We start from the raw sequence: 23561 nt of genomic DNA on the forward strand, positions 1-23561 counted from the left end.
CATCTAAGCCTGAAGCCAAGAAGGAGGCAGCCAAGGATGAGCTTTCCGTGGGCCTGCGGAGCCTGATGGCCCGGGGCAGGGGCAAGGACCACAAGCCCCGCAGCAGGCAGCCTCCTGGGAAGGGAGAGTCGCCCCCCAGCCAGGAGCCAGGCTCCCCGGGGAAACCAGGCTCCCCGGAGGTGGTGGACCCCCCAGCCAAGCCCGGGACCCCAGAGAAGCAGTGTTCCCCAGCCGCGCCACAAGAGCTGGCCGACTCGGGCTCCGCTGGCCCGAAGTCCAACCTCACTGGACCGCAGCAGTGCAAGTCACCAGCCCCTGACGGGCAGCAGGAGGTACCCGAGTGTGTCACTAACCTCCCCTGCCCCTCATCACCCTCCCTCGCTCGCTCACTCGCTCGAGGGCCAGGCACCCTCACAACCGGCTTCCCCCAGGCCACCCCACAAGCCCGCATGATACAGAGGCTAGGCCCGCGCCTTTGCTGAAAGCGGGGCTGCATGGCTCTCCTGGATGGAATGCCAGAGCGGTGGCGGCCTGGGCTCTGTGATGGGGCTGCTAACCAGCATGCGGCTGTGCGGTGGGAGTCAGGGCTGGTCCTCAGCGACGTGGGCTCAGCCTGTGGCTCCAGACGCTACATCAAGGTCAGGAGTCTTAGCAGGTCCGTGCGAGGGTGGGAAGAACCGAAGTCAGGAGGCCTGTGTGCGTTCACCCCCCAGCCACTCACCCCAGTGGGATCTCGGTGAGGTCCCATCCCCGAGTCTTCATCTGTCGAGTGGGGAGGACGCAGGCCTTCAGTTCTTCTCGGTAGCCCTTGGGGCCAGAAGTATTTGGGAAATGAGTAATTTTTATATTTTAGAATGCCAGGCAGTGTACATAACGAGCAGCCACTCATAACCAGACATTAGTATTTCCACCGCAAAACCTGTAAATGTTCACGCTGCAGAGGGATAGAATATAAACAGTCAGGACTGGCCACCAAAATAGCTGAGAAGTCTTGGAGGGCTTTTTGGATGTTGGAATTGCTTTGAAGGGTTCCTGTGAAGGTTAGAGGTGGTTCAGATAATGAATGCTCCCAGCCCAGTCCCTGGCATGGTGGGTGCTCCATAAATAAATGGTAGTATTGTAGGTAATGCTAATAACAGTAGTTATTAATACCATCATCGCCATCACTGCCTTCAGGCCTGGCACCAGGCCCCGGTGGCAGCAGGATCGCGAGGAGCCCTGTGCCTGGGTGGCTAGTGGGCACAGTGGGCCCCCTTTGGATCTGGGGCGCTGTCTGTCCACAATGTGCCTTCTGGGAGGGACAGGATGCTGAGAGGCAGAGGGGATAGGCAAGGGCGGTCAGCCCAGCCCTTGCCCATGGAAGGTGATGCCTGCTTGGCTGGTCCTAGGCGTGGGGACAGTTCTCTTTAAGCTTTCCCATTGTTTGTAGACCCTTCTGAGATCTCATGAGGTGTGTGTGTTGCAGGGGGGGGGGGGGCGTGCAGTTTCACCACTGCTTCTCCTTGCTCTTCCGTGCTCCTGGCTGGAAGGGGAGGGGCAGGGCACAGCCTACAGGCCTGTCCTGTCTCCAGCCCCTGGGATTCCTAAGGCCCCAGAACCCATCTTGCGCCTATTCCATTCTTCTTGGGTTTCGCAGAACCTAGAGAGGAGCAGGCTGCAGCTCTCCCCAGCCCTCGTGGCTCACTCTGCATCAGGAAGCGGACCTCCTAGCACACAGGAGTTGGCAGGGGCATTTTGGCTTGATGGGCAGGGCATGAGGTGAGCCATCCATCCCTGAGAAAACCTCCAAGGAGCGGGCTCCTGGGCTACTGCCCTCCCTCTGGCTCCCTGTCCTCCACCTCTCACTAGAGTGGAGTTGGGATCAGAGAAGAGCTCTGCTTGGCCTTCAGCCGCCTTGGCCGATGGCAGAGGCCAGAGGGTGCGTGGAAGAGCAGGGCCATCCTGGTGCTGAAGCGGTTAAGATGGTGAGAAGAAATAGCCTCAGAACTCTCAGGCACCCGTTCTTTCTTTCTTATCTGATCGTTTAAAACCTCAGGTTGGTGCCTGGCTTGCCTTCCTGACCCTGCTTCACTTACCCACTGGGTCCTAGTGGCTTCCTGGGCTAGCAGCTTGGCATGCGGTGTCCCCACCACTCCCGGGGCCGGGACTCATGGTGGTTTAACCTCCAGGCAGGAGCTGCCCCCGAGGTCCGGCTGAGCCCCGCGGAGGAGGCCCACCTGCGGCTGGAGAGGATCTTCACCGCGTCTGTAATGCCACCTCCCGTGTGCGGTTCCCCAGGCCCTGGCCTCCTCCTGCCTGAGGCTGGCGGCCAGAGTGTGTGTGTCAGTGTGTGTGTGTGGGAGCACCTGCCTATGGAAGAGGGCTCCCTGGGTCCTGGGGGCCTCACAGTGGGCCTCCCACTTCAAGAAAGGAGAGAAGGGCTCTGTGGTGGGTCTGAGCACAGTGATGCCTGCTCTTCCAGGGAGCCCAGTGCCTGTGGGAGGGACCCCTCTTGGCTGGGGATCCAACCCCCTTTTCTGGCCCTGTCCTCTTGCCATGAGGACATGTCTTGGTGCCCAGATCTGGTGGGTGTCGAGAGGGGAGCTGACACTCCCCTTTTTTGATGCCCCGGCTCTCCAGACCCAGGTGGGCCTGTTAACTCCTTGTCCATTTCTAAGAGGCAAGGCCCAAGGCCTGGCTGACTCCCCTCCCTCTCCAGAAAGGCCTTTAAGTGACCAGCTAGAGGCCAAGAGGTCAAGGTGCCTTATACTCGGGCAGTTGGCATGTGGACCCGGATGGGGCAATGCCTCCACGTGCCATGGATAGTGTGCCCGCCTGGGAGTGGTGTGGTGGTTCCGTGGGGGTTTGAAGAAGGGTCCTAGACTTGGGGCTACTGGTGGTCTTGCTGTCTGAGAAGTGCAGTGATGACATTTCTGAGGGGCAGCCCTGGCAAAAAACTGGTGTATGGAGGCCAGGGATAGCCCTGTCCTGACGTCTGAGGGCTACAGGGGAGCTAGGCTGGAAAATGCCCTAGAGATAAGGCAAGGGGCTCTCAGGGGAACAAGGCCCTGGATATGGTGAGGGGGCCTGGCCTGGCAGCACACAGAAGAGGAGCCTAATTCAGAATGGACTAGATGGCCAGCCTGGGAGAGACTGTGGCCAGGATGGCACAGTCCTGTCCTGCCCTGGGCTCAGTGCACCTGCCCGGGCCAGCAACCCCTCTCCTGGTGCTAAGCAACTCCCACCCGTACCCCACACCTTGGGCAGCCCGAGAGTACCCGCCCACTTGGCCCAGGGTGCTTGCGGAAGGGGACGTGCGGATGGTCTGCCTGTCTTCACCCCTCTTCTTCTCTCTTCTTTGCTTGCTGCTGGTAGCTGGACCCTGAGGCCGCCTCTCCTGCCCACAGCCAGGTAGGGTGTTCCTGTCCCCCTCAGGAGCCCTCCACTTCCTCCGGGGACCACCTGCCACCCCCGGCCTGTACCTGGGCCGGCGTCTGTGCTCGGGCCTCATGCTGGAGTGTAAGGGCTCTTTCCCCTTCTGGTCCCCACCTGCTGTCCGGCGGGATCCTCCCGGGAGGCAGTGCTAAGAGTTGGAGATGGGGCATCTCTGTGTCAGGCCCTTGGGGAGAGTCTAGACTCAGTGTCCCCACTTGAGTTTGGCTTCTGTGGTACATGGTCCTTAGCCACTGGAGACCCAGGGTTTTGGTTTCTGGGTGTTTCAGTTCTGCTCGCTCTGGGTAGCTGAAAAGGCTCAATCAGCCTGAAGATGCAGCTTTCTCTGTCTCCACCTGCTGGGCAATGTGGGAAACCCACCTTCGAATTAGCTCTGAAGGAGTTATAGGCCATGGCCCTTCGATGTCACCTTATACATCAGTCTTCAAACACTTGACCCGCAGAACATGCCCATTCAAGACAAAGGTTTCGCCTGTCTCACACGATTTTCAGAAGACAACACATACAAAATAATTTTGTTTTAGAAAGTTACATTTCTTCAAATATAACAAACGAACCATTTTTTAATGTCTGCATTAATTTAAGCTATAGGTACCCCATAGTGATCCTCCTAAAAGACAACACATACAAAATAATTTTGTTTTATAAAGTTACATTTCTTTAAATATAACAAACGAACCATTTTTTAATGTCTGCACTTAATTTAAGCTATAGGTACCCCATAGTGATCCTCCTAATTGAAGGGTAAATTCACTGCCATGATTGCCAGAGGCCGGGGACCACTGGGGTAGCCCCGCCTCCTCACTCCGTAGCTGGGAAGGGCAGTCAGCAAGGGAGAGAGTTCTCTGAAGCCAGAATCCAACCTGGGAGCAGAACCCCGATCTCTCTCTCAGCTCTAGGAAACGTGACAGAGAAAATGCTTCCTCTTGTTATCCGTCTCGACCCCTCACCAGGGCTCAGTATCACGAAGCAGTGTGTGTGCCCAGGTCTCAGGAGGGTGGGGGATGCTAGCAGACGATTTGTACCTCAGAGCTGAGGATCCTCAGAGCGCGGGGTGACCATCCCCCCAGCAGGGCCCCTGGATGACCTGTTGCCCCTTTGCCCATACACAACTAAAGGAGCCTGATGGGTCTGTCTCCTGTTTGCCAAGCTCCCCCTGGCACCATTCCTGCCCAGCCCAAGTCGTCTCATGGAGTGCCAGGCCTGGCAGCCCCACACCCTGCAAATGCTTCTTTCTGATTGGTGACCACTTGGGGCCTCAAGCGGTTCCCAGCCCCTCTATACCCATTCTGGTGTCCCTCTGTGTGGCATGCCTGGTATGGCCTTAGCATGTCCACGTAGGTCTGTGTACCTCCCGCCTTCTGAGGAGGCAGGGAGTAGGAGCCGCGAGGCTGGCGTGGGCATCTGGGCATTGCCCCTGCCCCGGGGAGCATCCTCTGGAGGGGCAGGCCAGGCCGAGGCTAGGACTCCGGCCCCACTTATCCTTCTGCACTGTGAGGTCCTCAGGAGACACTCCTGCCCAGGCCTTGAGGAAATGCCCTTCCCCGGCTTGGTAAGGGAGGGCCCATCAGGATGCGGGAGAAGCTGGGCCTGAGAGGTCACAGCAGCTGTGGCCCAGGGAGGGCTGTGGGCTTAGGATACTAATCCCACCGGCTTCGCAGGGAGGTGGGGGAAAGGGCAGCTGAGGGTGGAACCTGCTGCTTTGTTTTCCAGGGATCGCTCTCTCCTGGACACATGCTCCCTGTGCCACTGGCCCTCAGGACACTAGCTCTGTGTCCTTGTCCTCAAGGCTCCCCAGGACCACCACCCCCTCCTGGCTTCCCCACCTCTTCCCTCTGACACCGCTGACGTCCCTGTTCTGTGTCTGCCAACCAACTGCCCCCCATCCTCGCCCAGTGGCTCCTCTGGAAGCCCTTCCCCTCAAGTACCTCCTCTCTCCCGTTGTCCTTGCCTCTGTTTTCCAGAACAGAGTCTGACTATGTATCCTTCCCCTCCCTCTGCCAGGTGAAGACAGAAGAGCAGATTGCAGCGGAGGAGGCCTGGCACGAGACAGAGAAGGTGTGGCTGGTCCATAAGGATGGCTTCTCTCTGGGTGAGCCTGGGGGCGCCCAGGGGCAGGTGCCCGGGCCTCTTGCGTTTCAGGGCTGGGGTGCTTTCTGCATCTGGAAAGGGCTGGGTGGTGAGCAAGGAGAGGCCGGTGATACCGTGGGGAGGAGGAGGCAGGACCATAAAGGGCCCAAAGAGGGTAGCCAAGCCTTCCCAGACCCACGCCTGACTGTCTGCGCCGCTCTGCAGCCAGTCAGCTCAAATCCCAGGAGCTCAGCTTGCCCGAGGGGAAGGTGCGCGTGAAGCTAGACCACGATGGAGCCATCCTGGATGTGGATGAGGACGACGTGGAGAAGGTTGGCAGGAGGCTGGTGGAGGGCACAGGAGGTGGGCTGAGCAGGGCAGGCCTGTCCGCTGGCAGTGCAGGCTGGTTCGGCTCCTTCAGTGCCCTCCCGCCTGTCCCTTCACACAGGCCAACGCCCCCTCCTGCGACCGTCTAGAAGACCTGGCCTCGCTGGTGTACCTCAATGAGTCCAGCGTGGTTCACACACTGCGCCAGCGCTACGGCGCTAGCCTGCTGCACACGTACGCCGGCCCCAGCCTGCTGGTCCTCAGCCCCCGGGGCGCCCCCGCTGTGTACTCCGAGAAGGTGCGATGCCCCCTGAAACACTGTTGCCTCACGGACCCACCCAGCCACTACCGACCCCACCTTTTCGGGCTCTGCCCCTTCCCCCTGGCATCCCATGGGCCCTGTCCACTCTCTCAGTTGACCTTGGGAAGAGGTGTCATTTCAAGGGGTGAGGACAGAAAGCCCTTCCCCAGCCTCTAACAGAGGCGGGAACGTGGCAAGGATCTGCATTTCCATGCCTGGCCTTCGCCTCGGGATCCCTCTGCTGCCCTGTAGTGAAAGGCCCAGAGAGATGTGGACCTTGGGGGCGAGGGGTGTCTGAGAGGACCAGCTAAGAGCCTATCCATCCTCCCCACCCCTCTCCTGCCCAAGGTGATGCACATGTTCAAGGGGTGTCGGCGGGAGGACATGGCACCCCACATCTATGCCGTGGCCCAGACGGCATACAGGGCAATGCTGATGAGCCGACAGGACCAGTCCATCATCCTCCTGGGCAGCAGTGGCAGTGGCAAGACCACCAGCTGCCAGCACCTGGTGCAGTACCTGGCCACCATCGCAGGCACCGGCGGGAACAAGGTGTTTTCTGGTGAGGCAGGGGCAACTGAGGGACTGAGAATGGGCTTGGGAGAGAGGGTGGGGACGGAGGCCCCTGCTAGGTACCCGCGTTTTTCTCCCTGGCCTCTCCGTGCCCCGGCTCTCCTGACGGCCCCTGGGCCTCTCTTCTCCAGTGGACAAGTGGCAGGCTCTGTACACCCTCCTGGAAGCCTTTGGGAACAGCCCCACCATCATGAACGGCAATGCCACCCGCTTCTCCCAGATCCTCTCCCTGGACTTTGACCAAGCTGGCCAGGTGGCCTCGGCCTCCATCCAGGTGAGGGGACAACTCAGGGTGGTAGGCGATTGGCCACCCGGTTTCATGCCCTAGGAATCAGGCTCTCCCCTGTGTCCCATTTTCCTGGGATTCGACCCCAACAAAACGGACCCTGGCACTGGGGCTGGCCTTTCCTGCCCACGCCTCCCCCATTCTGTTCCCTGTGCCTGCTGCCCTGGGTGGGGCCCAGCTCGGCTTCCTGCCCAAGCCCCGCCCCGTGCTCAGGGCCTTCTCTCGGGTGGTTTCGCCCAGGGAAGACTGGCTTGTCAGTAAAGGTAGGCCCCTTCCTTGCTAAATGAAATCTCTCACCACAACGTGTCCAGCTTCCCGCGGAGGCTGTGCTGAGGAAGTAGGCAGAGTGGCAGTGTCCTCCCGTGAGCTGGGCCTGTCTCCATTCCCCCGCCCTGGTTTCTGCCCGGGTTTGCCCCAGGGGTGCTCTGGCCTCTGGTCGAGCACCTGGAGATTAACCAGCGGCCGCTGGCTCCGTGGGCCCGGTCCTCTCTGCCGTGGGTGGGAGAAGCTTTTCCTGGCACGTCTCTCCTTTGCCCACACCCTTCATGCTGCGCACAGACGATGCTTCTGGAGAAACTGCGCGTGGCTCGGCGCCCGGCCAGCGAGGCCACATTCAATGTCTTCTACTACCTGCTGGCCTGTGGGGATGGCACCCTCAGGTGAGATGGGACAGAGGGAATGGGAGGGAGCTTTGGGCTCCAGCCCCCTGAGAGTTCCTAGACCTTGCCACTCGGTTGCATCCCGTACCGTTTGCGTATTGCTGGGCCCTGAGGATGACAAGATGAGTGAGCCGAGGCCCCGCCCGGCAGGAACTCCCTTTGCCTGGGCACAGGGGTCTGGTTATGTGTGAGGGGCACAGTTAACCCTTCGGTGTTCCCGGTGCTTAGCTAGGATCTCTGCTAAGCCAGACCCAGCGAGAAAGCACCCTGAGGTTCAGGCTGTCAGGAACTGGCCTGTGGTCACACAGCTAGTAGGGGGCTGAGCCCGGTCCACATGGGGGCCAAGAGCCTAACCCCTTCCCAGTGCCCTCCCTCTAAGCTGGCCCTCCTGCCCCACGTTGGCTCCTCTGCCAGGCGCTTCCCTGAAGGCCTTCGGACTTGCTGTCGGTGTTCACTGACGAGAGGATAAATGATGAGGCTGAGCCGCAGCCCGTGGGCACTTCCTCTTTAGCTCTTCTTGTAACCGAGGGCACAGCCCCTGTCCTGCTGGACTCGCCCTTCAGGCAGGTTTCCTGCCCCCTCCCAGGGGTCTGGCTTGACACTCTGCACCAGGGCATCTCTGGTGACCTGTGCTGGGGAGACTGGTACCCTGACCAGGCATCCAGCCGATGGAGAAAGGCGGTAGCAGCTGGCCTGACTGCAGGGCGTGAGGAGCCGACAGAACTGAGTCTGGAAGCTGAGTCTGTCTGTCTCCACGCTGGTAGGGAGATGGCCTTGGCATCGGGACCAAGCACTGTGCTGATGCCTCATTTGTACCCCTAGGACAGAGCTCCACTTGAACCACTTGGCAGAGAACAATGTGTTCGGGATTGTGCCACTGGCCAAGGTGAGGGGGCCTGTGGGGACTGGGTTGACGGCCCTGGGCATTGGGAGTAAAAGAAGCCTCAAATGCCTAGCCGGCGTGGCTCAGCTGGTTGGAGTGTTGTCCCTCCTTTACACCGAAAGGTTCCTGGTTCAGTTCCCAGTCAGGGCGAGTATGGGAAGGCAACCAATCGATGTTTCTGTCTCTCTCTTCCCTTCTCTAAAGTCAATAAGCATGTCCTGGGGGGAGGATTAAAAACAAGAAGAAGAAGCCTCCAATGGATTGCAGTGCCCGTGGGAATAGCAGGAGCCCGGCTCCAGCTGGGTGGCTCTCCCCTAGCCTTGCCCTCCCTGAGGGCATGGGGGTCTGCTGCGGGGGGAGGGGCCAGCCCCTCTGAGATCCGGTGCCAGTGTGCCCCTCTGTCCCTGTAGCCCGAGGAGAAGCAGAAGGCAGCTCAGCAGTTCAGTAAGCTACAGGCGGCCATGAAGGTGCTGGGCATCTCCCCCGATGAGCAGAAAGCCTGCTGGCTCATCCTGGCTGCCATCTACCACCTGGGGGCTGCAGGAGCCACCAAAGGTAATCTGCCCTGGGTCCCCACAGTCTGGCTTGTCGCCCAGAGACCTTTGGGGGACCCTCCCACTCCCAGTTTGTCCTTGCCCAGCACGGACTCATCTGTTATCAGACACCCCTCTTTTACTGCGCCTCTTCCCAGCCCCCCCACATCAGAGCACAAGGCTCCCGACACCCAGAGAAGCAGCTCGGCCCATGGTGGCCGGAGGCCTGGATTTAGGTGGCCGTGAGCGGGAGCTCTGTGAAAGCAGGGGGTTGGGGCTTGGAGGCCGAGGGGGAAGAGAAGGGCCCCGACTCAGAGCAGTCCCCTGGAATAACTCTCCTTCTTGTTCCCTTTCTGACAGAGGCCCCTGAGGAGCAAGAGGGTAACTGACCTTGGCCCCTCCCTGGGGTGTGGGGCCACCTGGCCCCCTCTTGGTGCTTGCCCGGGGCTCTCTCTGGGGGCTGGGCTTGTTCTGTTGTAATGAGGGGACTGGCCTGGGAGAAACCTCTGGGTTGAGGTGGCGAGGGCAGCTGCTGGCGGTGGGCTTCTGGGAGTCCCCAAAATAGCTGCTCCTATCGGTTTTGCATCCAGACCCTGGAACCTCTCCCGATGCCCTCGTTGGGCTCAGGTGGGGTAGGGTGGGCCTGCTTCCGGGGGTTTCCTAAGGCCAGTTTTCCCCGAGTCCTCCCTTCTCTCCACGGGTTTGGTAGCAGGTTTCTTCCTCTTGCATGTCAGGGTGAAGGCCACTAGGGGGCAGCAAGCACCGTGGTAACCAATGGGCTGCAATTTCGGCACTTGTGCTGGGGGCTTGTGAATGGCTAGAGCAGTGATGGCGAACCTTTTGAGCTTGGCGTGTCAGCATTTTGAAAAACCCTAACTTAACTCTGGTGCCTTGTCACATATAGAAATTGTTTGATCTGTGCAACCATAGTAAAACAAAGACTTATATTTTTGATATTTATTTTATATGTTTAAATGCCATTTAACAAAGAAAAATCAACCCAAAAAATGAGTTCGCGTGTCACCTCTGACACGCATGTCATAGGTTTGCCATCACTGGGCTAGAGCTTGGCCTGGCTTGGAAACTCCGCTGCCTTCCTCTGAGGTGACGCTGATGGGCGGGCACTCTGAGCACCTCTTCACCTCTTTCTCCTCCAGTTTAGGGAAAGGGGAGCCTCTCCTAGCACCCGGGGCTTTGGCTTCATCTTCCTTCGGGATGTGAAGGGCTGCAGGCTGCTCAGCAGGAGCGAGGAAGCACTGGTGGGTGGGTGGGTGGATACGCGGAAGAACCGGCGTCTGGGTGTTAGGCTCCTTATGATCCCAGCAGGTGGCATCTCCACCAAAAAGGAAGCAGGCTCCGTTTTAAAGAAGTTATTCCCCAAACCGTAGGAGGCCGGGCGGGTGGGTGGCTGGCTGTGTCTTAAGGAAGTTCCTTCATTCTGAGGCGGTGACAAACCCCGGTTTCCTGTAACCAACCCTACTCAGGGCTGCCTGCAGGTGGAGAGAGAGCTCTGGGTGTGCAGCACATGGACCTACCTTGTGAGCAGGGTCTGTTACCTCCTCAGAGCTTCCAGGGGGATTGGGGCCTTGGAGGCTGAGGGGAAAGAGAAGTGTGTGTGTGTGTGTGTGTGTGTGTGTGTGTATGTGTGTGTGTGTCTGTCTTTGGGGGTTCTTGTGTGTGTGCGTCAGGGCGATTACATCCTCCTGTGAGATTGTGAGTGCGTGCGTGTGTTTGTGTCCCCGAGCCTGAACGTGGTTGTGTTTTCCTGCCTGCTCGTCCTCACAAACCCCCACCCTCCACCACCCCTCCCCGTGGGCCTGGCGGGCTCCGTTGATGACTGTTTGCTAACATGCTGTTTTTCTTTGCATGCTGCATGCTGGTCCTTTGCCTTACAGAAGCTGCTGAAGGTAAAACCTTGTTTCTTGTTAGCTTTCCCTAATTGCCGTGATTAGACACATGTTGGCTGAGGCACTTCTGTCTGCGTGGGCTGCTTTCTTTCCTCTGAGGCTTCCTCATGTCCCCACTGCTGGGCCATGGGTGGGTGTTCGTGGTCTCCCCTGGCAGATGCCTGGAGGTAAGAGGGAGGGTCCTGATGCGTTCATGGAAGGGAAAGCGTTGTACTCCCTCCTGACCTGCCCCCCGAGGCACAGGTGGATCTCGGTGCTCATCGTAGGTGGGCGCTGGCTCATCCTCTGACTGCATTTCCCCAAGTTGGTACCCGGGAGCCAAACCCTAAAAGGATGTTGGAAGCTGACAGGATGCCCTCTGGTGGCAGCAGTGTGTATTACCTCCTCTTTTAGGACCTGCTCATTCTCTCCACCCCCCAGGGGCACAGGAAGCTGGCAGTTGCTGGCTGTCCTTGTTTTGCCTGAAGCCCTCTGGTGTCATCTGGGCTGGTTTTGCCTCTGGAAGATGCCTACTCCCCAGTCCAATGGGAACAGGGAGCCAAAAAGGCATCAAATGGCCTCAGGAGGAAGACCCGAGGTACCAGATGGTTCTTTCTACCCCGTAGCTGGGCGCAAGCAGTTTGCCCGCCACGAGTGGGCCCAGAAGGCCGCGTACCTGTTGGGCTGCAGCCTGGAGGAGCTCTCCTCGTCCATCTTTAAGCACCAGTACAAGGGTGGCACCCTGCAGCGCTCCACCTCCTTCCGCCAGGGCCCCGAGGAGAGCGGCCTGGGAGATGGGACAGGTACCCTGAGCCCCTTGGCTGGTGAATGTCATTGGGAGGCTTCATCCAGGGCTTGCTGCTCTCTCTGCCATGGGGAGACTGCTGGGTGACTAGAACTTCCATCAGGGGGGAAGGAAGCCCCAAGACCCCTGCTGACTTGGCCCTGGGTAGGGAGGGAGCATACCCAGGTGGGGATCCCCGGGAGCAGGAGACACGTCTGATCCTCTTGCCCCACAGGCCCCAAACTGAGTGCGCTGGAGTGCTTAGAGGGCATGGCGTCCGGCCTCTACAGCGAGCTCTTCACCCTTCTTGTCTCTCTGGTGAACAGGTGAGTGCCAAGCGGGAGGGCCCAGGAGCTCACGGGCCTCCTGCCTTGACCAAGATGGAACAGAAGCCTCTGTGCTGTGTGATTGCCGAGGCAGAGCCATGCTCCACCAGCAGATGGCTCCGTGTCCTTACAGGCCAGTGATGGCGAACCTATGACACGCTTGTCAGAGGTGACACGCAAACTCATTTTTTGGGGGTTGATTTTTCTTTGTTAAATGGCATTTAAATATATAAAATAAATATCAAAAATATAAGTCTTTGTTTTACTATGGTTGCAAATATCAAAAAATACCTATATGTGACACAGCACCAGAGTTAAGTTAGGGTTTTTCAAAATGCTGACACGCCGAGCTCAAAAGGTTCGCCATCACTGTTCTAGGCCAAGGGAGGCACATCCTCCCCACCGGGGTCTTGGGCACCCGCACGGGGATGGATGGGAGCTTGCTTGGGGCAGGGCTGGGCTGCCGGTGGGGCCTGTTCAGGGGTCCTGCCCTCGCCAGCGCTGACCCAGCCTCTCCCTGTGAAGGGCTCTCAAGTCCAGCCAGCACTCCCTCTGCTCTATGATGATTGTGGATACTCCGGGCTTCCAGAACCCTGAGCAGGGCGGGGCGGCCCGAGGAGCCTCCTTTGAGGAGCTGTGCCACAACTACGCCCAGGACCGGCTGCAGGGGCTCTTCCACGAGCGCACCTTTGTGCAGGAGCTGGAAAGATACAAGGAGGTAGCGCTCGACCTGGGCTCGGCCTGCCCCCTCCCCACAAGCCTCACCCTCTGGCCTTGGCCCCTCAGGGCGGGCATCTGTGGGTGAGGGGACGAACCACCTTCCCCGCTGGCGGCTCCTTCCCAGCTTCTATGCTCTTATCATTTCTGTCCACCGGTGCTCTCTGCACTGGGCCTCTTTTCCTGCCCAGGCTACATTCTTACTTTGTGGAGTTTGCTCCCCAAGAACTAAAGATGCATTCAGGGTCCCAGGAGCCCTTTCTCGCCCACCTTTGAGGTGCCTCCTAAGCCCTGCGATCGCCACTGGGCGTCGGGCGTGGTCCTCCCTGTCTCCTGACCTGTTAAGACGGTGATTGATCCTTTGGTGGCCCCTTCACAAAAGGGGGTCCTGGATGAGACGAGATCTAGAAATCCTCCCTCGTGTGGAGGTGAGGGATCTTGATCCTGGGGAGGATATTTATTGGGGATCAGAGAAGATTCAAGAGGAAAATGACAGTTGTCTTCAAGTGTCTCAAGGACGAGTGTGAAACTGGAAGGCTTACTCCTCATAGTCTACTCAGTGGGTGTGCATAACGGAAATCGGTGACTCTAGCTCAGTGTGAAAGGAGGTTAGAAGAGTTTTAGTCGCCCGTGGCACAAGGTGCCTTGGAAGGTAATGGGCATGGTCACTCGGGCTGCTAGAGGGGCGCTCCTGCGTGGGACAGGAGGTCAGACTTGCTGACCGCCTCACCTGCTCATAGAGCTGCGCCCACCCATGGCCCGGTGCTTGCCCGTGGCACGAGGTGCCTTGGGAGGTAGTGAGTGTGGTCACTCGGGCGCTAGAGGGGCGCTCCTGTGTGGGACAGGAGGTCAGACTTGCTGACCGCCTCGCCTGCTCATAGAGCTGCGCCCACCCATGGCCCGGTGCTCACTACGCTCTGCCTTCCTTCCCAGGAGAACATCGAGGTGGCGTTTGACGACTTGGAGCCGGCCACGGACGATTCTGTTTCTGCCGTGGACCAAGCCTCCCATCAGTCCCTGGTAGGAGTTCCAGCGAGGCCCTGGACCGGTCTCCTCTCTCCTTTCCCATTCCTCTTCCTCAGCAGGACCCTCCCTGTATGAACTGTTGCCAGTGGTGCCCCTGGGTGCTGAGGCGGGGGGGAGGGGGCAGCAATCAGGCCCAGACACCAAGCACTTTAGAGCTATGGTCCCTGCCCCTCCCTCACCCCTCAGCCAGTTTGTCCAGGAAGGTGGCACTTTCTTCTGCCCTGGTGTAATGGGGAGCCTCAGCCCCTGGGTGTCTGAGCCAGACAGGAAGGTGTACCTCCTCTCTCACCAGCCGGGCTTAGGCCCTGTCCTGTGACTGGCTGAGCCTCAGGTCCTCCTAGGTGGCGAGGGCCTGGCTGGACCCAAAGGACATAGTCACTCCCTCCCATTGTCCCCAAGAAGAAGACTGATGCGCCTGGCAGAGTGGGGTGAAGAGGCAGCATTGCACCCAAACAGGGAAATAGCGCCCAGCTATAGATGCCCACTGAGGGCCATGTGGATATGAGCTTCCCCCCCCCCCTTGGGATGGGGGGCTCTGTCACCCTTGGGACTAGTGTCTTGGACACCTTATTGACTGGGGACTGGCTGGCCTGAAGTGCACTTGGCATTTGGTGATGATCGCCAATTAGGGAAGTCACCTGAGGCGTTTTACTGGAGAACCAACATTTTTGCTAGGCTTGCTGATCTCCCTTCCTGCTTCGAGTCCTGTCTCCCTCTCCTTCTTCCTTGTGGGAAGGCCCCCGTTGGCTAGCAAGGGAGCGGAGCTCGGAGAGAGTGAATGTCCCCCCGGGACAAATGCCTGAAGTGCCCAAGGTTCACATCTCCCCAGGGAAGCGGCTTTCCCCCTGACACCTGGGCTCCCAAGGTGGCCTCCCTCCAGTACCTTTGCCATTGCCACCAGTATGAGGAAGTGAGTGTATGTGGCTTAGGAGCAGCAGTGGGTCAGGCAGTGTATTTGGATGGGGGTTGGCCGTTCTTTCCCTTCTTTGCTTTTCCTATCTGATGGGCCTTGGCATCGGGCGGTTGCACCCCTGGGGATGAGGGCCCCTCAGTGCCCAGCCGGCCCCTCACCATCTGATGACTTCATTGTTCATTCCTGCTGGCAGCTCTGGCCACTCTGGGACCATAGTTGCTCATCAGTCCTTGGTCACCTCCTGGTAGTTACACTGACTCCCTTGGGCAGCTTCAGGGAGGAGAGGTAGGCAGCTGGGGTCCAGGAGGGAAATGGCATTTCTCTTCGTTCTCTTGTCCCCCAGTCCCTAAAGGCCAGGCCAGAATGGGTGTGGGGAAAGTTCAGTCCTTCTTCCTTAAGGAAGACTTGGAAACTCCATTGAAAAGATGCCGTCAGACCAGATGTGGCCACAGATATAGTTTGTTTGGCTTACATGGGGCATTAGAAATCAGAATTCAGTATTTCCACGTTCTCTGGAAAAACTGGAGGATTTACCAATACTAGGCCAACATCCTTGCAGGACAGTTGTTGGCTGCCGCTGAGGGGTGGCTGTTTCCTTTCGATGGGGACACCTGGTCTCCAGCCAGCCTCCATCTGCCCATTTGGGCTTTCACAGCCACTAAGTCACTTGTCTTATGCTCTTCACACTTGAGTTTATGACTCTGCAATGACCCCACCTTCAGTGCCCTGGGTGTGCCTCTCAGGTGAGCCCCACAGCTGTCACTTATTGACAGCTTCCTTTAGGCCACGCGCTATGCTCAAGGGTGATGCCCAGGGAGTGACTGCAGCATGAGGCTCTCGCAAACCCCATGTGACCTGCGAGAGGATGAGGATGGAGGAGAGCCTCTGGGTGTAAGAAGCCTTCAGTCTTTGGTGACTTTGGACACGAGTCCTGGGAGTCATATTTTGCCGTGGGCTTCTTCCTCTGATCTCTTTCTGGCCTCTTCTTTTTCCTCTCTGCCCACCTGCTCCACAAGGTGTCAGCAGTGAGGGGCGGGAGCTGCTGCTATGTGTGTGCGGTGTGCGTGTGTATGTGTGTACGTGTGTAGCATATTGATCGTGCGTGGTTAGGGACTGGGCGCTGGCTCCTTTCCCACAGCTCCATGTGGCACAGTGGGATTTCTTCACTTCTCCATAGGTCCGCTCACTGGCCCGCACAGACGAGGCCAGGGGCCTGCTGTGGCTGTTGGAGGAGGAGGCCCTGGTGCCAGGGGCCACTGAGGATGCCCTCCTGGAACGCCTTTTCTCCTACTATGGCCCCCAGGAAGGTGACAAAAAAGGTAGGTGGCACTCCTCTACTTCCTCTCCAGGGGACCCCCCTATATGGGTCCAGGTGGCACTGCCTAGGGGCTCACTGAGTCCCTGGGCTTTGTGGAGGCGGTGCCCTGATGGTCTGAACCTTGCATCTCCCACCCTCAGGCCAAAGTCCCCTCCTGCGCAGCAGCAAACCACGCCATTTTCTCCTGGGCCACAGCCATGGCACCAACTGGGTGGAGTACAATGTGGCTGGCTGGCTGAGCTACACCAAGCAGAACCCGGCTACCCAGAATGCCCCCCGGCTCCTGCAGGACTCCCAGAAGTAAGAGTACCACTCACTCTGCCCCTGTCCCACCCCCAAAGGCTGTTTTGGGTCCCCTGGTCAGAGGCCTCCCTCTCTAGCAGGGTAGATACCCTCTGTTCCTAAGAGGCAATAGCCAAGGCTAGCTGAGAGCTTGGGGGTGGCCTCCTGGAGTAGAGGTGGGGACAGACATGGTTGGAGGGACCTATAGGTATTTTTGGGGTTTTTTTTGTGTGTATTTTAAAAATATTTTTATGGTTTTAGAGAAGAAGGGAGAGGGAGAGATAGAAACATCAATGATGAGAGAATCATTGATCAGCTGCTCCTGCACGCTCCCTACTGTGGATAGAGCCCACAACCCAGGCATGTGCCCTGACCGGGAATCGAAAACGTGAGCTCCTGGTTCATGGGTCGATGTTCATTGAGCCGCACCAGTCGGGCTTATTTATTTATTTACTTATTTTGGGGGGAGCTATAATTTTAGATTTGACTAACACCCCTGCATTCTTCACAAAAGGCAGGCATAGCCTTAGAAACCTCTCAGGTGTATAATCCTTGTCATCCATTCATTTATTTAGCAGATAATTATTGGCACCTTCTCTGTGACTGAATAAGACACAAATCCCTGCCCTTATGGAGTTTATATTCTAGTGGGAATGACACAGTAGATGTAATAGATTATATCTTCTGTTAGAAGATGTTGGGCTCCACTGTCTCCTGCTTCATGGGCACCCTTTCCCCGCTCTGCCCTGCCTAGCGACAGAGAACAGATCGCCTGCTCTGTCCAGTCCCTGGCTGCCCCTCCCTCGGCTGCTGCCCACCCTGGTTTTATCTTCTCACTATTCAGAGATTTCTCTACAGTGTCTCTGTAGGGGGAGGGGCTCGCAGCCCTAGCCCAGTAGGCCAGGCCCCTGGCCATGGGGATTGTCTGGCTTCCTAGGAGCTCAGAGAAGAAATGGCCTCTACTGCTCTGTGAATGTGACTTCTTTCCCTCCCCTGCCCTCCCTCCTCTGGCAGGAAAATCATCAGCAACCTGTTTCTGGGCCGGGCGGGCGGCGCCACGGTGCTCTCGGGCTCCATCGCGGGCCTGGAGGGAGGCTCGCAGCTGGCGCTGCGCCGGGCCACCAGCATGCGGAAGACCTTCACCACGGGCATGGCGGCGGTCAAGAAGAAGTCACTGTGCATCCAGATTAAGCTGCAGGTGGTGAGTCTGCCAGCCCCGGCCCCGGTGCCCCTGCTCACCCTGGCAGGGAGCCTGGGCATTCTGGGCACACTCAAGTCACCCAGTGCCCACTCTGCGTCCCACTTTGACTTGATCAATGCGGGTGGGGTCCCCTTTTTCAGTGCGGATGCCTAAGTGGCAACTCAGACCTGTTTTTGTTGTTTTAATATATTTTATTGACTTTTTACAGAGAGGAAGGGAGAGGGATAGAGAGTTGGAAACATCGATGAGAGAGAAACATCGATCAGCTGCCTCCTGCACACCCCCTACTGGGGATGTGCCCGCAACCAAGGTACATGCCCTTGACCAGAATCGAACCTGGGTCCCTTGAGTCCACAGGCCGACGCTCTATCCACTGAGCCAAACCGGTTAGGGCTGTTGTTGTTGTTTTAAATATTTTTATTGATTTCAGAGAGGGGGGGAGTGCCAGAGAGAGAGATAGAAACATCAATATTGAGAGAGAATCATGGATCGGCTGCCTCCTGCACGCCCCACACTGGAGATTGAGCCCACAACCCGGGCACATGCCCTTGATCGGAATTGAACCCGAGACCCTTCAGTCTGAGGGCCGGCGCTCTATCCACTGAGCCAAACCAGCGAGGGCGGTCACTCAGATCTGTGAAGGCAGAGTTATCAGGCTTGGCATGTCCTCGGCAGTGGTGGGGCGCCTGCCAGCCTGCAAGGAGTGGAGATGCTGGCACCAGTTCCCTGAGGGCCATCCCTTCCCCTTTGGCAGGACGCCCTCATCGACACCATCAAGAAGTCGAAGCTGCACTTCGTGCACTGCTTCCTGCCTGTGGCAGAGGGCTGGGCTGGGGAGCCCCGGGCCGCCTCCTCCCGCCGAGTCAGCAGCAGCAGCGAGCTGGACCTGCCTTCAGGGGACCACTGCGAGGCTGGGCTCCTGCAATTGGACGTGCCCCTGCTCCGCGCCCAGCTTCGCGGCTCCCGCCTGCTCGATGCCATGCGCATGTACCGCCAAGGTAGGGCCTCCTTCGCTCTCAACCTCCCTTTTCTGGACCTGCCTCTGTCCCTCCCCATCTCTCAAAGGGGGACCATGGGCCGAAGAGGGTGCTGCTCCCCTCCGGTCTCCAACCAGCCCTTGATCTCTTTTCCCCCCCGGTGCCTCCTCTGTGGGATCTCGTCTCATCTTCCAGCCCAGCGTGCTCCCTTCTCTTTCTTTCCACTCTGCTGACTCCTCTCTTCTGCCTCTCCCTTCCATATTCCTGTCTTCTTCACCCCCCTGCCCCCCCTACCCCACATGCCTTGTACCCAGAGCTCCATCCTTTCCCCTTCACTGGTTTGGATGGTCACCTCTGCCCACAGCAGCAGATGCCCTCATGGAACCATCTGCCCAGTGGAGGTACCAACCTCCAAGAGCAGGCCGGTGGCTGGGTTAGCCCCGCAGTGAGAAATGAGGTGCTAGTCATAGTTAACATCCATAGAGCATTTACGGAGTACCAGGCACTATTCCAAAGTCATCACACACATTGACTCACTTAATGTGTGGAGGCAGAGCTGGACTACCTCATGACATGTAGGTACTATGACCATCCCCAGATGAGGAGACTGACGCTCAGAGAGGTTAAGGAGCTTGCCCAACATCACACAGCTCCTGAGTAAAGGAGTGGGATTTGACCCAGGCAGACCAGCTTCCCAGTTCATGCCTCTCAAGTAGGGTTTCGCTTGTCTGAGAAGTTAGGAATGGCCAGGTTTGTGCCCGTTTCCCTCAGCGAGAGGAGCAGGCGGGGTCCCGCCCACCCACAGCCAGGTCCCCTCGAGGCCTCCCCGTGGGCACCGCCACTTTTCCTCAGCAGCCAAGCCAGGAAACGGGCTCCCTGCTCTGCTCCAAATAAATCATCGATCTGTCCCCACGTCTTGATATGGAGTTGGTGTTTATTATTTCAAAACCAGATTGTTACCGCTCTGAACAAAAATCAATGTGCTTTACTCAAACAAGCAGATCGATGAGGCCAGCAGCAGCAGGGCCCCCCTTCACTCAGCCCCCAGCCACCATCGATAGCGCTGATGATTAATTAAGATGCCTGGCGTTCGGACCTGCTATCCCGGCCCATCAATTTAATTGCAGTTCAGATACAATCAATAGCTCACTTTGTCTTGGCCCCTCCGCGGCCCCCGCCTCCTGTTTCAATTATCAGGCACATGCATCAGCCTCATCTCCCAGTTGGAGGCTTTCCCAGAGCCAGCGAGGCCGGCACGGGGGAGAGAGCCCCCGACCGGCTGTCGGAGTTTGGGCTCCGAGTCCAGCTCTGCCTCCAGCCACAGCCTTTGTGATCTTGAGCAACCAGTTGCTCCGCCTCTCAGGCCTCAGTTTCCATGTCTGGAAGATGAGCTGTGTCTGGTTTAACACCTTTTTCCAGTTTGAAAGGCCATGATTCTGCAGAAGTTGGTTTCTTGGTCCTCCACAGTGGGCTCTGGCCTCCTCGGGTGAGACCGGGTAACCTCCCGCCGGCCACCATCCTTTCCTTGCTCCAAACCGGAAGCCATCTCACCCTTGCCCTGACCTCAAGCCCAGGCAGTAAGGCCATCTCTGTGAGAGGTCAGACTCTTTAGGGAAAGAGCGTCTACAAGTCTTTTTGGGTCACATAGCCTAGGACAGTGGTCGGCAAACTGCGGCTCGCGAGCCACATGCGGCTCTTTGGCCCCTCGAGTGTGGCTCTTCCACAAAATACCACGTGTGGGCGCGCACGTACAGTGCTATTGAAACTTCGTGGCCTATGCGCAGAAGTTGGCATTTTGTGGAAGAGCCACACTCAAGGGGCCAAAGAGCCGCATGTGGCTCGCAAGCCGCAGTTTGCCGACCACTGGCCTAGGACTCAAGGCCAAGACGCGGGTAGGAAGGGAGCCCTTTCCCACGTCCTGCTTCCGTAGACTGAGGAAAGGAGCCACCAAGTGAGTCAAGCTTTCTACATATTTTCTAATTAAATGACTACCATGCAAGATACGTGGTAGGGCCCCCACTTAAAGATCAGGAAACCGGGGCTCAGAGAGGCCTAGTGACCCATCTAAGGTCACGTGATACCAGGAGCCAGGGCCAGGTTCCACCCCCAAGCTCATGTGCTGTTTCTCTCAGCTACTGTCCAATGCCCTATTTTTATTTTTTTTCTTATTATTAAGTCCTCAAGACATTGTTCTCTCTGGGTGATGACAGTCATGGAATGGAGGACTAGAAAGCATCTTAGAGGCCATCTGGCTTTTATAGCATTCCTTCCAGGTGGTCAGCCATCCCCCATGTGCACCTCTCATGGACAGGGAACCTGCTTCCTTCCAGAAGAACCTGTTCCCCTTTTAAACCTTGTGATGCCACCGTAGGGCAGCCCTAGATGTCCTCTCGTCTTCCTGTCCTTTGCCCCTGCCTCCTGCCTCTCCGCTCTCTCCTTTCCTGGGCCTGCCTCCACCGCAGGCTCTCTTCCCCCGCCGGCTGTGTCTTCCCCTGCGGGTGACCCTCCCCGCCAGTGCCTGGGCGCGGCTGTTGGAGAGTGTGGGAGCAGGGGAGGTGCTGATGGGCCTGGCCCTGGGCTGCGCTCTTTCTAGGTTACCCTGACCACATGGTATTTTCCGAGTTCCGCCGCCGCTTTGATGTCCTGGCCCCACACCTGACCAAGAAACACGGGCGCAACTACATCGTCATGGATGAAAGGCGGGTAGGTCTGGGCCCCAAGTCACCCCCCGCCCCAGACCCCCTTTTCTCAGCCCAGAGCCCTCTGAGCAGCTACCCTTCCTTCCCTAGAGAGAATTGGTCTGGCCCTTGCTCAGGCTCCTGGTTCTGTCCATCCAGAATGAGGACAGGGGCAGGCGGCAGCCAGCCTGTGTCAGTAGAGAGAAGGTAGCCTGGGGAATGGACTGCGGGAATCTGAGAAGAGCCACCCTCTTTGGAGGCCCGAGGTGGGGTGTCTGCTGACAATCCTTCAGGAACCCCCAGGTGCAGACGAGAGCTCATGTTTTGGTGTGCCGCTGGTAGCCCCTGGGCCCCTCAGCCTTGACCTCCACTTGGGACTAGTTCCTGCAGAGGAAGCTGTGCCAGGGTGAGCCTCAGGCCTCCCGGGCCCCTTGTCAACCCCGGGTGGGTGATTCCTGGCTGCGGAAGGGGATGTCCCCCTGCCATTCTAGGCTGTCGCCTTGACCCCCTCCTGAGCAGAGCAGTCCTCCTTCACTGTGCTCTGCCCTTAGGCACCCTGCCTGACTCTGAGGGCGTCTGACCTCAGGATGGCTTCCCTGAAAGGGCGGGTACTCTACAGAACGGGCAGAAGGCCCCCCTCCCCTTGTCCCGAGTCGCACACAGACCCACATTCTCGGAGACCCCAGAACCTTCTCTCATTCAGGACCTGCCAGGATCCTCAGCAGTCTTGGTGTGAATGTAGATGACCTGCCCCACAACCCCTAACTCTTCACCTTCATTCCAGCCTCCCACTCATGGCCACGCCCAGCACCTCGCCCGCCCTGGAAATGCTCCGCCTCTGAAATTCCAGCCTGGCCTTCTCTGACTTCGGCCTCCCTCCTGTGGGTCTCACTCCTCTCTGTCCATTGAGACCTCTCATTTCTGGATCCCACCGCATTCTCTCTACTCGGTCCATCCCCTCTCTCTTTACTTCCTTTTCCGCTCAGCCTCCAGGCCGCAGTCTAACCCTCTGGTCACAGCCTTCATCACCATCCTCAGCTCTTCTGAGCCTCCCCTAGCACCTGCCCTGCTCCCCTAACCCCACCCTGAAGGACCAGCCTTTGGGCATCCACACGCCTCCGTTTAGCGCTCCCAAGTTGCTGTGGGAGAAAAAGACACAACCATGTGGACTTGAGTTCCTACAGCCTCATGGTCTCCAGCCCCAACTGGGCCCTTGGGGTGTCCTGGCAAGTTTTCCATGTGCCCCATCCTTACTCGGGCCCAATTCTAAGCTCCTTCCCTGACTCTCCATCCTCCACCGTTCTCCTCTAATACTCCCCAACCGTGCCGTCCCAGGTCCAGCGGCTGACCTGGCCTCTCAACGCTCATAGAATCGAGGCTCCAACTTCCTCCTCTGTCTTCTGTACACGGCTCTTCAGGGGCCTCCCTCCTCCTGTCTGGGTGGGAGAAGCACCCCTCCCTCGTCCAATCCCGTCCTCCTGTGCTTTGGACCCCATCCCCGGTGGTCTCCCTGGAGACCTGCTCCCTTGGTGGTAACTCTCCTCTCCTGTTCCTTCGGCCTCTCTCCTGCTGGCTCTTCTCTCAGTGGAGAAACATCCCACAGACGTTGCTGTCAGAAAGGAGCCTTCTGTTAACTCTCTCTCATGCCGGACCGTTGCCTGTCTCCTGCCTGCCCTGTACCTTCGACATTTCCTCTCCTCCCGTGTCCTCCCACCCCACCGCCGTTCATTCCTCCACCCACAGCTGCCTGGTTCCCATCCCTGACACCTGGGCTTGGTCTCCTTGTCTCCTCCTGCACTTCGTGTTGCCAGAGCTAACGGGCACTTCTCTGTGCTTCTCCGCAACATGTGACTCTGTGGACAGCTCTGTTCTTTTTGAAAATCTCTGCTCAGCCTGTTTGCTGCCACTCCTGGCTTTCCCTCGTCTCTCTTCTTTCCTTCTCAGAACTTCTGAGCTTCCCTGCTTCCACTTGCCCCTGAAATAAAGGTCTCTCTCTCCTTTGAGATTCTCCTTGGCCATATGTGTTTTCTATTCTGCATCCTCTTCCAGGGCAACCTAATTCACACCCATCACTTCAATTACCACATATATATTGATGACTCCCAAATCAATAGTTCTAGCCCAGGCCTCTCTCCTGAACTCCAGACGTGCATTTTTATCCAGCTTATTTCTGGACTTCTCTACTGGTGTGCCATAGCACCTCAAACTCAGCATTTCAAACCAAACTGATTATATCGCCTCCAAAACTCACTCTTTCACTTGTATTCTCTACCTTAGAAAACAACACCATTGTCTATTTCGTTACATAAGTCAGAAACTTCAGTGTGTCCCTAGATTCCTTCCTCTCTACCCTTCCTCATACCTGGCAAGGTTCTATCTCCTTAATATC

The 23561-nt window shown here is 57.8% G+C and overlaps 1 protein-coding gene across 10 annotated transcripts in view; it reads left to right on the forward strand.

The window, feature by feature from the left end:
- Positions 1–23561, forward strand: part of MYO18A (myosin XVIIIA) — a 94922-nt gene that overhangs the window by 41857 nt on the left and 29504 nt on the right. For 4 of the 10 annotated variants that reach the window (XR_001364153.1, XM_014548225.1, XM_005876870.2 and 1 more), the window contains 20 exons: positions 3355–3390; positions 5437–5524; positions 5728–5834; positions 5951–6127; positions 6479–6692; positions 6835–6977; positions 7548–7648; positions 8471–8534; positions 8942–9086; positions 9425–9445; positions 10960–10971; positions 11577–11753; positions 11970–12060; positions 12586–12778; positions 13711–13797; positions 15894–16035; positions 16175–16334; positions 17331–17517; positions 18272–18515; positions 21088–21197. Coding sequence is in view for 9 of the 10 variants with exons in the window: in XM_014548225.1 (XP_014403711.1) it covers positions 3355–3390; positions 5437–5524; positions 5728–5834; positions 5951–6127; positions 6479–6692; positions 6835–6977; positions 7548–7648; positions 8471–8534; positions 8942–9086; positions 9425–9445; positions 10960–10971; positions 11577–11753; positions 11970–12060; positions 12586–12778; positions 13711–13797; positions 15894–16035; positions 16175–16334; positions 17331–17517; positions 18272–18515; positions 21088–21197 (2499 nt within the window). In the remaining variant the exon portion in view is untranslated. The remainder of the gene's footprint in view (positions 1–3354; positions 3391–5436; positions 5525–5727; positions 5835–5950; positions 6128–6478; positions 6693–6834; positions 6978–7547; positions 7649–8470; positions 8535–8941; positions 9087–9424; positions 9446–10959; positions 10972–11576; positions 11754–11969; positions 12061–12585; positions 12779–13710; positions 13798–15893; positions 16036–16174; positions 16335–17330; positions 17518–18271; positions 18516–21087; positions 21198–23561) is intronic. The other 6 variants (XM_014548226.1, XM_014548230.1, XM_014548229.1 and 3 more) reach the window with 4 other exon arrangements.

This window comes from Myotis brandtii, unplaced genomic scaffold, assembly GCF_000412655.1.
Source record: "Myotis brandtii unplaced genomic scaffold, ASM41265v1 scaffold50, whole genome shotgun sequence".
NCBI classification, from domain to species: Eukaryota; Metazoa; Chordata; class Mammalia; order Chiroptera; family Vespertilionidae; genus Myotis; species Myotis brandtii.